Source organism: Condylura cristata, unplaced genomic scaffold, assembly GCF_000260355.1.
Source record: "Condylura cristata isolate star-nosed mole 26May11 unplaced genomic scaffold, ConCri1.0 scaffold00029, whole genome shotgun sequence".
Lineage (NCBI taxonomy): Eukaryota > Metazoa > Chordata > Mammalia > Eulipotyphla > Talpidae > Condylura > Condylura cristata.
Genome location: NW_004567130.1, coordinates 8945236 through 8960236, shown reverse-complemented (window position 1 = coordinate 8960236; position 15001 = coordinate 8945236). Strand labels below are relative to the sequence as shown.

At 43.0% G+C, this 15001-nt stretch overlaps 1 protein-coding gene across 5 annotated transcripts in view; it reads right to left on the bottom strand.

The window, feature by feature from the left end:
* NF2 (neurofibromin 2 (merlin)) overlaps positions 1 to 15001 on the bottom strand; it is a 72826-nt gene that overhangs the window by 36287 nt on the left and 21538 nt on the right. For all 5 annotated transcript variants that reach the window (XR_001145923.1, XM_004690885.2, XM_012731018.1 and 2 more), the window contains exons 2-5: positions 13991 to 14116; positions 12360 to 12482; positions 10405 to 10488; positions 698 to 766 (exon numbers count right to left, since the gene is read on the bottom strand). Coding sequence is in view for 4 of the 5 variants with exons in the window: in XM_004690885.2 (XP_004690942.1) it covers positions 698 to 766; positions 10405 to 10488; positions 12360 to 12482; positions 13991 to 14116 (402 nt within the window). In the remaining variant the exon portion in view is untranslated. The remainder of the gene's footprint in view (positions 1 to 697; positions 767 to 10404; positions 10489 to 12359; positions 12483 to 13990; positions 14117 to 15001) is intronic.

Sequence of the window (15001 nt, the reverse complement as noted above, 5' to 3'; positions counted from 1 at the left end):
CAGCAAAGCTATTTTTAAAAAGCCACATACAGGGAGCTGTCACACAGCGTGGGCGTGTAAACAAGCACCATTCAATTTGAGTCACAACTCCAGCAGCTGCGACACTTAGCAGGCCTCGGTGCACCCTCGCGGCTGGGGGACCCCTTCCCAGGCAGTGGTTCCAGGGAGCAGCGTGCGCTAAGCCGCAGCGCACCTAGCGGCCGTCTGCGCAGAAGTCCCCCAAGGGGGAAAGGTAAGGTTCCCTGCGCGACAGATGTAATCCAGAAACAGCCAAAGGAGGGAAGACCTCCTTCTTGGCTAAAGAACGAGCTAAACTACACCGAGGACTGAAACTCCAACCCGGCCGGAAGCCCTCTCCTCTGTCACCTGGAGCAGCTGCTCACGGCTCACTCGGCCGGGCCAACCTCACGCGACACACATGCGGGGAACCACTGCCGCTCACCCACCTCATGGCGCAGCCACGCTGGGGACCTTTCGCAAGCTGGCGGTGAGGACAACCCCAAACTAACTCCACGAACCTTTGCTTCTTAGTATCCTCAACACTGACTGCACACCTTTTACTCAGGAATGACTAGGACATATGTTTTTGAATGTTCTTGCCATGTATTCCCGACATTCTTTCAAGACCTTCAGTTAGTTTTCTTGCAGAGCACATAACTGCCACGTCTTCCCGAAGAGGGGATTTTTTTCTTCTTACCCTTTTGGGAAGCAGTTCTTCTTGGCCCAAAAATCCCCGCTTGTGAACAGAAGGGTCGTAGTCACCATACTGGAAGAAGAGGGGAGAGCAAGGCGATTAAAATTCTAAGGACAGCCACCACTTGGAACGGGGCTCAAATCAGTCTCATTCCCTCCCAGCTCCGGGGAGCAATTCAATTCTGATGACAAGTCGAGATTTCAACCTTGCTAGTTTGTTATCCTTGAATGAAAATACAAAGCTGATTATATCTATGAACAGCGTTGCATAATCCCATAAGGGATGGACAGGTGACGTGCTAATAAGAATGTGACATTTGTATAGATAGAAATGTGGCTGTTTTCTAACCCACAAAGAAAGCAGTTAGTACCAAAACATCAGCTTTTGAAATGAAACAACAAAACACAACAGTGAAAGTTGTGATTAGCATCCGTGTGATAAGAGTCTTACCTACAAATGCTTCTAAGTGTCTGGTAATTGGAACCGACTGCTAGGTGGGAGATGAGAATAATGCAGGCAATATTTTTAATGCCTTTCACTCAAGGCTCTGAAAAATGCCTTGGGGAAAAAATCTGACACCAATGTTGTCATTCCTCTCTGTACAAAGAAACGTGGAAAAGATTTTCCTAAAACTGCAGAACAAGTCACTAGTGAGACTGGAAGTGGGTCCTGCATTTTGATACATTCAATCAGGGATAATGACTTGGATATTTATTTTCTGATCTAAGAAACATCTCTTTCTTTCCTAGAAAACGTAAGTCTGAAAAGGAAATAATAAAAAAATCATAGAATTTTAAAAAGAAACCAATCATAAAACATCTAGTAGATGGCCCTCCCCAGTGGCACAATAGGTCAAAGCTCAGCACTGAGAAGCTAGTGGCAGCTGCTTCAGCATGAGTTCGATCCCATGCCAAGGAGCTGACCCACATAGCGCAGGGACGCGTCTCACTCGCCCGCTGCTCCCCTCAACAGTGTGCTTCATCGATCTGCCTGTTCTGTTCTCCACTCTATCTCTGGTGAATCCTCTCACCGTCCCTGTACCTCTGGCCTGTACCCTAGTTCTGTATGCATAAATCAATAAATCTTAAAAGAAAAAATAAAAAGAACTAGGTAAGATGGAAGCAACTCCTCATTCTCAAAAAAAAAAAGACACAAAAAACATCTAGTAGAATTTAAAATCAAAGAGTCTATCTTTTTATCAATCAGCATCTAGTGACTTTTCTTTTGACCAAAACAAGGAAACTCAAAACAAGTACTGTACCTCAGTTTAAGCTCCTATGAACATTTACCCTTATAGCCATCAAATTGAAAAAACAAAAGAAAGACCAGCACCAACTGTCAGTTCTACAAACCATCAAACTGGGCCAGGATATAGCCCCCCTTCTCATTCCCAAAGATCCTCAAGTTACTTGTGGTTTCCCAAATGAAGCTGTAAACCTAACAATAGATACTGCGAGGCTGAAAGGAGATGTTCATCAGCAACTTTACATGCTGTACTCTCGCACCACTCCATTACGAAAGCCTCGTGAATTAATAGTTCTTATGAGTCTCATCATTATCTTGTGAATATCAGAATTGTATTGCATTGCTTTTTGAGTGTTAAAAGAATTAATTTTTCAAACTAAATATTAAAAATCTGCCAGTTTTTGTAACTCCGTCTAGACATTTCTTCATTTAAAAAACCTAAAGGAACCCGCTTTCTTGCAATCTCTGAGAGGCCCAGGAACGCAATAAATCAGCCACTGTGTAAGCCTAAGTGGTGAAGCCTCTTGGGAGGCAGCTGCTTAAGCTTCAATCTCAGCTCTGTCACTTATTAGCTGTGACCTTGGAAATTCGTACCTCAGCTATCTCATTGGAAAATGGGGATAATAACAGTATCTTAGAGAACTCTTATAGAGATTAAATAATACCCATAATAATTTTAAACCATGCTTGAAACATAGCATTCAATATCTGACATCAAAAGGTAAAAGTTCAAGACTGTCACCTTTGAATCTGTTTTCTTATCTGTCAAATGAGAGCATTAGCCTTAGAAAACTTCAAAGGGGGGATTGTGGAGTATTGCTGAAGGCCCTCAGTAAGGCATCTTCTCTCTAAACCTCAGCTTTCTCACCTGGAAAACCAGAATCCTTAATGAGGATCACCTGTCTCACTAGGGCAGGCCAGAAGGAAGTAAGACAATCCAGGTGAGCATTTTGCATAAACCTGCTTCACAGTGAAGGTCAAGTGTTACTGTTATTTTCTGCATTATTTATAACCACTGGTTCCTGTTTGCATCTTTGATTTTTGCCCTATTAGTTGGATTTGCAAGTCTCTCAGCTGTGCTGACCTAGTCTAATGCAGAAGCAAGCAGATATGCAAAGTTAAAGTTGTAAATTCAAACTCCAAAGGCTTGGGAAGATTTAGGATCCACATTATCTTACTAAGCTCCCAGCTACTCCACTGATCAAATACTTTCTGTCTGAGAAATGCATAGGCAGCAAAGACCCTGCAAAGAACTTCTCCACAGGACTGACTCCACTTACTACATTAAAGCCACCTTGATGTCTGTGACTGCTCCTAAATGTCTCTTAAAAGGAACAAGAGAAAAAAGGAAGAAAAAAATAAACTCTAAGGTAGACAGTTGGGTGAATATCAAAGAAAGTCATACAACTCCATAAGTGGAGATAGCTGTCTTCACTCTTTAAAAAAAAGATTTCTTTTTTAAAATATTTATTTGTTTATGCATACAAGAACAGGCCAGAGGCTTGGGGGGAGGGGTGAGAGGATTCACCAGAGATAGAGTGGGGAGCAGAACATGGGAGCAGGAGCAGCAGGCAGACAGGAGAGGTCTGCTGCACCGTGTGGGTCAGCTCCCTGGCCAGGGATTGAACTCGTGCTGCAGTGGCTGGTGCTAACTTCAGTGTGCTATATCTTAACCCCTTGTACCACCAGGGAGGCCCCCTGTTCCTCACCCTTTTATGTAGAGATGCATTCTGAGAATAGAGCCAGGAGTAAATTTACTGTGAAGATATATATTAATGATTTTTGGATTTTAGCCTGCAGCACCTGTAAGGGCCTGTCCTTAATTTTATATTCATAATTTAGTATTCTTATATTAAAAAGTAAACCCTAAGTTACATAAATTTTAGGCCCCCAAAACCTGGATCCATCCCTGATATAGACAAACTAATTTTAAATTCAAGGTAGAACTTTGACGTATAGTCAAATTTTTAGTATAAATAGAAACTCCTTCTAGATAGTAAATACTCTGCCTATATATAGGCATATTAGATCGAATGCTCTGAACAGGATTTCATGAAACAAAAGGGCTCGATCAAGACATACACAGAGTAACTAGATTACCTAACCCACCCCCGTCATTAAATTCCAGATGGATCAAAGACGTAAGCCAAGGGCCCTCACCGGTGGCATGATGTGTTAAAGTGCAGCACTATAAAGCTATGAGTTCGATCCCCAGCCAGGGAGCTGCCCCGCATGGTGTGGCAGACCTCTCCTGTCTCACCCACTGTTCCCCTCAGCAGTGTGTTTCAGAAGATCCACTGGTGAATCCTCTCACTGCCCCCCCACCTTTAGCCTGTACCCAGTTCTTGTATGCATAAATAAATAAATCTTTAAAAAATATATGGAACATGCAGGGAGGAGGAGAAGCTGGAGAGGAGCCTGGGGAAGGAAGGAAGGAAGATGGAGAGCAAGGAGGAGATCTGGAGGGGGCGCGGGGAGCAGAGATGAGAAGAAGCTGCACTGCTTCTTGACTTTGGACTGTACCAGGGACTTGGGGCACACAGAGGCGACACTTGAAACAGACATGGGTGGAGAGCCGTGGGGAGGTTGACAACGGCAGTTTTTATCTCGATTTTGATTTTGTTCCTTCCATTCCTGGAGTGCCCCTTTCCTGTGGGTCCCCACCAAAAGGTGCCTGAGACATGTGGCAGCTTTCAGGCCTCGTGGCCCTGCTTTGAGCCAACCCTATATGGCTGGGCATTTACCCACAGGGGATGGATAACTGGGTGTTTCATGTGGAAACTATCTTTCCCTTCTCTTTATTGCACACTACTTGTATTTTAGTTCTTCTCCATGAAAGATCTTATACACTAGAGTATGTTTTGTCTTAATGTGATGGATGGCAGAACCTACTTAAAGTGAGATAGGTTTGGGGGTCCCAGGTGCCCCTCACCCCACCTAGTAACATAAGGATCCTCCCCATGAGGTATCGACCCCTCAGTGCACCAACCACCACATCACCCTTAATCTATCACTATAGCCCATTGTGCTTCCTTCTGTTTGCTCTTAACCTTCCCCCAAGATTAGCAAACATTTTTTTCTTTTTTTTTAAGTCAATTCATTTTTTAAAAAAGATTTTATTTATTTATACATACAGAACTGGGGTACAGGCCAGAGGCGCAGGGGTGGTGAGAGGATTCACCAGAGACAGATGGGGATCAGAACAGGCAGATCGATGAAATACACTGCTGAGGGGAGCAGCGGGCGGGTCAGGAGAGGTCTGCTGTGCCATGTGGTCGCCTCCAGGGCCAGGGATCGAACTCACACTGAAGCATCTGGGGCTCACTTGCAGTGCTGTGCTTTAGCCCACTGCGCCACCAGGGAGGGCCAAGATTAGCAAACATTTTAAAGACTGACAGCATCCTCTGTTGATGAGAATATGAAAAAACAGGGATTCTCATGCTATTTTTAAAGTTAATTAAAATTTACAAATATAAAATTCACCACTGTAAGCATTTAATTAACTGGTTTTTAGTATATTCAGAATTTTGTGCAATCATCATTAATTCTAGAAGGTTTCCATCACCCTAAAGAAACACCATGCCCACTACCCAGTAACTCCTAACTTCCTTCTCCTCCTCCCAAGTGCCTAGCAACCTAAATCTACTTTCTGTCTCTATGGATGTGCTTATTCTGGACATTTCACATAAATGGAGCCTTTTGTGTCTGGTTTCTTTCACTGAGTGTTATTTAAATTTTAAACGCTCTTATCCTTCAACTCAATTATGCCATTTCTCAGTGTCTATCATCACAGAGAAATCTTGCTCACATATGCCCAAAGACGCATCTTCAAGGATAGTCACTAGATTCATTTAATAATAGAAAGAAAAAAATACACCTATGTACAAATACAGTTATATTTGAATGACCCAGTCCCTGAAAATGTGAAAAATGTGAGGTGGGTCTATCTGTTTTGACAGTTTCAAGTGAAATGGGTGGGGTGTAGGACTTCCCTACAGTAGCCAGGTGAACGTGAATTTGGCGGGGGTGGGGGGCCCTCACCTAGCCACATACATTGCCCTGGCGAGGTTTGAGCAAGTAAATGAGCTCAAACAACACATCCATTCAAGTCATTAGTCCCCTGCCCATGTTCTGACTTTGAACTATTAATTTATTGTGGCTTTCATTTTTCTTTCACTTGCTTACTAAAGATATTAAACATTTTTTTTGTATTTACCAACGATTCTCATTGTCTGTTCTACAAAGTCCCTTGTTGTACATACCTTTGCATCACTTATCTGCTGTCTTTTCCATATAAACTTAAAAGTCCTTTATACTCAGAGATGGATCTGCAATTCTACTTCTAGAAATCTAACTTAGGGGGAAAAGCTTTTTCACATAGACGCAAGGAATCGTAGAAAAGCATTTTCAGTAAAGCACTGTTTATAACAGGAAAAATAAAATAGAAACAACCTACTTATTCCTCAGAAGGGGGATGGATAAGTAAACTAAGTTTATTCATCAACAGCTGTTAAAGTCAAAAGCCACACTGACACATATAACATAAATACATCTCAAAATCAATGGGGGGAAAAGCAATTTAAAAAGGATATACATTTCTGTTAACTATTATAACCTAGATGTTTCAAGTCAATGTCCTTCTGTAATAGGGTGGTCCCCAGGAAAAGAGGAGGTTCCAGGTGCCCTGCCCCACCCAAGTGAGGGTAGAGCTGAGTAGCGAGGAGAAGCTGGAGAGGAGACTGAAGAAAGAAAGAAGCAGGATGGAGAGCAAGAAGGAGACCTGGAAGAGATATGGGGCGCAGAGACGTGTGAAACAGATGTGGGTGAGAGACCCTGGGGGGAGGTTCACTATGGCAGCTTTAAAAAATTTTTTTTTCTTTATGCATATAAGAACTGGAGTACACAGGGGATTGCAACTGAGATAGAAAAATACACAAAAATATGTAAAATTTAATTATTATAAAATTTAAAAAAAAAAAAAAAGAACTGGAGTACTGACTAGAGATGCAGGGGATAAGACAATTTACCAGAGACAGAGTGGGGAGCAGCACAGGCAGATGCACTGAAATACACTGCTGAGGGGAGCTGCGGGCGAGACAGGAGAAGTCTGCTGTGCCATGTGGGTCAGCTCCCTGGCTGGGGATTAAACTTGTGCTCCAGTGACTGTGGATAGCTTCATAGTGCTGAGACTTAACCCCTTGCAACACCAGGGAGGCCCTCCAACCATTTTTTTTTTATCTCTATGAACACCAGAAGTACGACTAGAATGATGAATTATATACCATCCTCTCTCAAAGTCATTTTTAATAAGAACACATTTCAACCACCCCCCAGAAAAAGAAGTCAGAATAAAGTCCCACAGGTGGTTTAAAATGTTGCAAGATGGTTTGGTGTGTCATGCAACTAAACCAAAAAAACCCAGCCCATACTTTTGATTCAAACATAACTCAGACTCCAACCAAAAAATATGATTCTTGTTTACTGAACCATGTGATTAATATTTGTATTTATACTTTGAAGGTAATTGTTTCTTTATGCTTGGAATTAACTGGTCTATATCAATGGAACAGCTAAAGTACTGTAATGAATACATTTGTACATAATTATATCCCATGTGTTAATTAACTCGATTCACTTTCTCCCCCATGCTTCTGAAGTTCCTTTTTGTTTCAGATAAGTTGCGGAAGAAAACAAACTAGATATAATGAAGGAAGGAGTATGATTCAGAAGTCTGGACAAATGTGACCATGTAAATGAATGTGGAGCTTACTCAAAGGCAGCAGGTGCTCCCAGAGGGCCCTCCCCACCCCCCCAGTGCAGTGTGCTGAGTAAGGCACCTGGTTCCCATTCTCTCCACTCTCTAGTCCCCTTCTGTTTCAGAGGAGGGAGCTGCAAACACCATTTTAAAAAGAATTAGCAAGGTTTTTTGACCTTAGACAAATTATTCATCATTTCTGGTACTTAAATTCTTCATGGGCCAAAAGGGCAGAATACTCTCAAGCCTTGACTAATGAAAAAGACCACACACACCAAGTCTCACACGATACATTTACCTTAAAGTATTTTGTGAAACTGTAAAAGAGTAAGATCTTATTAATAGCATAGTCAGAGTTACCTATGAATATTAATCACAGCCCTGGACACCAGAAGCATGTTTTAATAATCCTAAAATTTCCCCCAAAACAGACTTAAAGCCATTGATTACCTTTGTTTGTAAGATTCTGAGAACTTAACACTGAGAAAGAGAAAAAAAAAAAGAGTATCCTCCCCTCCATATGAACCACATATGCTGTCTGTGAATCACTTTCATCTCTAAATTAGTAGGATCTAAATTAGTAGGGCTTTCCTACAGTGAAATCTGTTTAAGCAAACATCTGCTGGTTCCCTGAAAAGTTTTTCCACAGGTGGTCTTTGAATTGTAGCCCAAAAGCCATACAAAGAAAACTAGCCTTTGCAACAGAAGCCCTTCAAAGGGAAGTAGTGTCCTTGAGAGACTGGTCTCCTCTCAGCTGGGGAGAAAATGTGCTAAATTGGAATTCCAGCCTGGGCGAGGAAATACTTGCATTTAAGGAAGTGACAATGACTGCTTCAGCACTGTCAGGACAATACCAGTTGAAAGGACACATTTTTCTTGTTATTAATATTGTTAATCAAGGCATAAAAGGAAGCAAATGTTTCCATTGAAGCGAGGCCTATTTTCTGCTTTCTCGATTACTCAGTTTTCAGGGTAGCAGAAGAGAGGCCGCACAAATGCAAGCCATGAATTCTGCCCTGAACTTTACCCCATATAGCCAGAGTGACCTTGGGTAATCACCAAAGGGAGTAATCTCTTTGAGAAAACCCCAAATTCTGGCATGGAGGGAGTTTCGCTTCTTACTCTATTCTTTGTTGTGTTATTTATTTCTGTTTCTAATCTGTGGCATCTTGCTTTGCTGTCATCTCTGGATGAAGAGACTGGGGGGCACTTGAGAGTACCAAGTGGAGTCTAGCGGTCACAGCTGAATTTGAAGTGAGCTTGTTAAGACTTCTACCCAGGCCTATATTAACTACAGTTATCGATGAGGGGGGTCTGAGGGGAGATATTCACTTTGGTAACTAAGTGTGGCACAATCAACAACCTCTCCTCGGGCCTGGTGAATTGTTAGCAAATATCAGACAAGCTATCAAATGATTAAACTGACTCTGGAGCTCCTATTTGTCTAACTATCATGTACAGACACCCACCCCCTCAAAAAAAAAACAAAAACGACAGGCCAGTTACTTCCTGGCTTTAATCTGAAAGTGTATTAAGCTGCCCAAAAAAGTGGTTTAAGAAGGCAAGTGTGTCTTATTAATTTTTGTAATATTACGGGGAATGACTCAGTGGACACAAGCTGGGGAGAAACTAAACTAAAAAGGAAAGTAGTAACTGAAAAGATTATGCTTAGAAATTGCAAAAGTCACTGAGGTGTTCCAGTTCTGGGGACCAAGAGAAGGTGGCATATGGAGCACCGAGGCTGACTCTGTAACTGGTCTTATAACAAAGAGATGGCTAATAAAAAGAGAAGACAAAAACACAAGACCAGTGGCCTCCCTAGGAGTGACCACTCCTAAACCCACAGTGACGTCTCTGAGTAACTCTAGGCCAACCAGACAGCTCAGCTGAGCTCAGTGCGCCAAAGAACCCACGGGGCCCAGCGTGGATGGCAATGGAAGGAATGATGCTAGCTGAAATTAGTCAGAAGGAAAAAAGATAAATTCTGGATGGTCTCACTGATATGTGGAACAGAGAGAAACCAAACATAGTCAAGAAAAAGTCAAACCTAGCAAGCTGAGCACAGAACTGAGGCTCACAGCAAAGCAGGGCCCGGGAGAGAGCAAAATAGGGGAGGGAGGGACAGGAGGGGACATGGTGATGGCTCGCGGGTGACAGGTGGCAGGAGAACTATGGGGACTACAATGATGGAAGAAAAAAAATTTAATTAATTAATAAATTTTTAAAAATCCGCGATACCCAGCTGTAAGCTCAGCTGGCATGCTCATCAGGGGCAAATGAAGTGCAGATCTCTCCGGGGTGCGGCGAGATCCTCCCCCAACACACACAGGCTACAGGTTCTTGGAAGCTAAGTTTGGAATAAAGATCTCAAGGCCTTCATTGGCCAATGCTGGAGATCATAAGCTCATTTTTTCTGGTTAATAAAGAGAGGTTAATCCAGTGAATGTAATTAACCACAAGGGTATAATGAGATTATACAGGAAATTCGTCAAGCTGTACACTTATCATTGGTACCCACACACTCGCTCACAAGACCGCACAGAAGCTGGAACAGTGCCAGCGTATCCCCAACTCCGCAAGCCCCAGAGCAACCTGCTTTCTGGGGAAAATCTTTATGGAGTCTAGAAAACCCAAAGAAGCAGACAACTAGAGTGATCCCAGGATACAAGTTAATGCCCAGGAAGAATGCATTTTTCTTCTTTGCGCCTACCTTGGCCTGGACGGCGTAAGAAGCCAGCAGCACAGAGGCCTCGGGAGGGCAGTAGATCTTTTCATCTAGAATCTGCTTCTTTACCTGAAAGGGCAACAAGGAACATGATGTCGTGTGCATGGAAGTGAGCCGTGTCAGCTGGGCACAGCAGATGGCTGCAGGGTGTTCTAATGAGGGCTGCCAAACCCGTTAATGATTTTCTGACAAAGCGCACAATTTTTTTTATCCTGCTGGAGACAGGCTGAGGGTTCAGTCACTGAGAAGTTACCGATAAGATGGCTACCCATAGAAACCCCTCTTCTCCCTTGTTCGTGATCAAATGCTGAAGAGGAAAAACAATCCTCATGGTTAAAGCAGACTGACATCTCGGCTGTGACAGAGGAGAGCTGTGAACCAGACAAGTGTCAGGAGCAGCTCTGGTGGTGATTACAGGCTCAGCCCCTGCTGAGCCCACGCAGCACTAGAGGAAATGGAGTCGACTTTTAAGTCTTAACACAAGACAAAAGTCAGCAAGGCCACTGAGTTATGACTGCAGAAAAAGAAATCACTTTCAATATGCCCGCTTAGAGAAAAAAGGAAGCAATAAACTTTGATTGATTCAACTTTTAAGTACGTGTGAGGTCCAGGAAATATAATTCTTAAGCCATAATGTTGAATCAACATATCTCATTGCACTTAATTTCTTGAATGGTACAGCATGTGAGGTTTTATGCAGGAAAGGGAGCTGCAAGAGGGGATCCCTGAAATAAACACACAGGAAAGCCACCTCTCTCTTCCCAGACATCCACAGATACCAGAGTCACAAAAGTAGTCAAGTTTGCCTTGTTCAGTCATGAAGGACTTCAGCATTTCAATATGAGGGAGATCAGGCCAAAGTCACAGGAGAAGCTGGACACTGCTTCCAGCACTGACAAGAAACGCTGGGCAGTCAGCGTCTGGGAGGTCAGCGTGTGTGTCCATTCCAAGCAGTCTGGCTTTCTAATGTCTTGGTTTCTTTTCAAAGGAAACGACAAAGACGCACGAGAGAAAACCTGCAAGGGTTTCCCTTTTGTGCAAGAAATTATGTGGAGCAGGAGCGGTGGGTATTACATTTAACTTATACACAGTAGTCTGAGGCTCGGGCCAATTACAGCAGGGCTACGTGACAGCCTGCCCGTCCACGTGTGGGAAAGCATGGCATTAACACCCCTGCTGTGATCACGGACGGTGGGCACCTTCGGGCGCACATGCAGCTCCAGTGCCAGTCACTATAACTAACCATGAAAACAGGGGAGGGCAAAATCACTTGGGTTTTCATTTTCATCCTAGAACCTCCCTTTCCTGGGCCCCCAAACCATCAACTGAACCTATAATCATGGATCTCGTAATTTCTTCAATTCAGTTGAGCAATTACTATGGAATTCCCACGGTATACGCAGTGAGTCTTGCCTTGAAGGGGCTTACAATCTAGTAAGGGAGTAAAGGAGAAATAAGAGAATAGACAAAGAACAGTGTGGCACACGATGTTTGAAGTTCCGGAGCACAGGGCAAACCAAGTGTCGCTGGCATCCTAAAGTCCAGGCTTAATGAGAACAGATTTTGAACTTTTGAAAGAACTGCTCTCTGTAACATTCTTTTTAGACTTCCTTTGCAACTCTAGAGTGCTCAAGCCAGTGAGAAGAAAGCAGGATCCATCTTCCAAGAGGTTTCAAGTACGGCAGCTACTCCTACCTATTCTCTCACCACCACGCTTGGGCAATTTCATAGGAAACACGGCCTCATCACTCGGGTATGACTCCATTCTAAGACGCTTTCCCATCATGAAACCAAAGTGACTGACTTTCCAGAGATGAAGTGTTTTCACAATGAGAAGGCATTTGTGGTCTATTCCAAGGTCCCTCCAAGCTGCCTCTGTAACCACGCCTGAGTGAGTTTTCAGAGAATCGGGGTGGGGGCCACAGCATGGACTGGTTTACCTGCAAGAAGAATAAATGTTGTGTGATCTCTTGAACCAGCTCCTCCTCAGCGTTCTCAGGATAAAATTTGGCGAGGAAATGAAAGGTGACTGGCTCTTCCTTGGACACGTCATGATCCAGCACCTACAGAATTGCAAAGCAAAAGACAAAGAAGCTACCTGGGCACCTCTTCTTTCCCTGTCAGGAGCGTGCATTGCTTCCTTCTGGATTTATTGCGTTTTTCAAAGGTTGTGACTCTATAGCTTGAAGCATTCGCACTTAGAACAAGTAATTGTACTTCACCTGGCATTTCTGAACTACAGGAATCAATGTCCCCAAGGGGTGGGTGGAGAGATGACTCTGAAGACATCAATTCTCAAGGTCACAAAGATAGTTAAAACCTGAAGATTTCTAACTCAAAGACCTTGCGTGCAATCCTTTGTATTAGGCTGGAGGTTTTATTCCATTTTCTCAAGGAATGGAATCTTCCTTTATCCCTTTTCTCTTGCCGCCTACCTCCAACATTAGGTCCATATTGAAAAGGAGCTGAGAGATGATGGGCTCAGTCATTGTGAAATCGCCTAAACATTAATTGAACAACAGAAATGAAACGTGTCCATTGTGGCAACCCTTTGTTTCCCGGAACCTCTGGAGACGCCCCACAAAATACTTGAGCACAGTCAGTAAACCATGCTGCCTTTAATCTTCTAACACTCTCATCCACCCACTGAAAAGCTTGAACCATCTGCTCTCCAGAATGAGTTTCATTCCAGGACATAAACATGCCATGTGACAGGCTACAAGGCTCCATTAACATGTGTCATAATTTATTTCCTTTGAGCAGCAGATTCCACAGTTCCTAATGCCCCCAATCTAATATCCGCTTGGCCAACATTCAGGTATGATTTAAAATTTACTTTGCTGAGCACCACAAAAAGGTAAGAGAAGGTTCTGCTGTCTTTGATAGATAATTCTCCATGCTCCTGCCCAAATTCCAGCTGGCAGGGTCCAGAAGATTCCACACAGACTGCTGTAGAACAGTCTCTCACACAGCAGCACTTTCCTGATTACTGGGAAGTTCCCTATGAAACCTAGAGCCAGCAGAGTTTCTAATGTGAATTTCAGATTACCGAGGACAAATGTTCAGATAATTTGAATACTTTAGTTTGCAGCCTCTTTATCAGAGAGATCAGGGCACTCTTTATTCCTTAGGTTACAATAATGATTAAAATGAGTTGGGTCACAGTGATTCTAAAAAGACTTTCAAAATTCCCTAAAACGCATGAGTTCCAAGAAAATCTTTCAAATTTTTTAAATTGCTTTAAAAAAAAAAGAAAGAAAGAAAACATAAAGGTAATTTTTGACTTATAAAGTCTGAGTAGTAGCTCAAAACACTGAAGTGCATAAAGCCCAAAGCAAGCAGCCAGGGTGGCCAGTCCCCGCAGGGTCCGCTTGCCTGGGAGAGCCGGTGAAGAGTATCAAGCCTACGGCAGTGCCAGGATCTGCTTCCCACAGGCCTGAATTCAGGGCTTGCTGCTTTCTCTATCAAGTATTTGTAATACCCTGTGGTGAGCAAATGAGCTAAGCACGTGCTAGGGAAAAGCCAGAGAGCACATGCCAGCCCCACTAATTTCATCAAGTTCCAGCCCAACCTTCTTGTCCATTTTGAGCCAGGCCACGGTGTCCTTGATTGTGTACTGCAGTCCAAAGAACCAGGTTTCCCGAAGCCCCAGAGTCCGGCACACCAAATCAAATAGGTCCTTCCCTTTCCACTTCATCTGCAATACAACAAACCAACAGGGAAGGACGTTGTGAGCAAAAGTCATAACCCCCTCACACAAAAGCTTTTCCTCTGCACACCCTACTCTGATTCCAAAATGTAGGGATGACGCTAAGATGGCTGATGAGCACAGAATAACTAAATAATTTTGAGGCTTCCTACACAAAACCATGAGTGGGAAAATACCAATTAGAGCTTAATGGCTTAATCACTGCAAAGCATACACAATACCTCCCTTGGACAGTTCCTTACAGATCTTAATATCCCCAAAGCTGCTAATTTAGGAGCGCTGGTAAATAAGCATCCTCATTTAGTAGAGTCTAGCCTCTTGAGTTAACCCAGGGAGATGGCCAGCTTCTAAGGACACTAATTTCCTTGAGATTTTTTTTTTTTCTTTTTAAATCCTGACTCTGACAAAAGGCTAGTTAAGACAGCTTTACTATTTTGTTTTAAATAGCAACATAGGGGTGGATCCTCACCATAAGGAAAAAAATTGTAATTACATGAGGGGACGGATGTTAACCAGACTTAGTGTGATCATTTCACAGCATACACAAATATTGCATTATGGTGTATATCTTAAATGTCAATTAGACTGCAATTTAAATACATAGGTATGTGTATGTGTGTGTGTGAGAGGAAGTTGTAATCAAAGTCATAAATCATAAAGAAAAAGAACCACTAGGGAATAGTCAGCCCAACCACAGATCTCCCCTGTCACAGATGCATGACTGAGGCCAAAGAGGAAGAACCTCATCCACAGTCAGATGGAGCAATTTCAAAACTCAGTCTCTGAGGCCAGGGGGCAAACTGACACCAATATAAGGTAGTACGTTTATTCCATAGCCTCACTTTCAAAAGGACCTACAGCAATGGCTGCTAA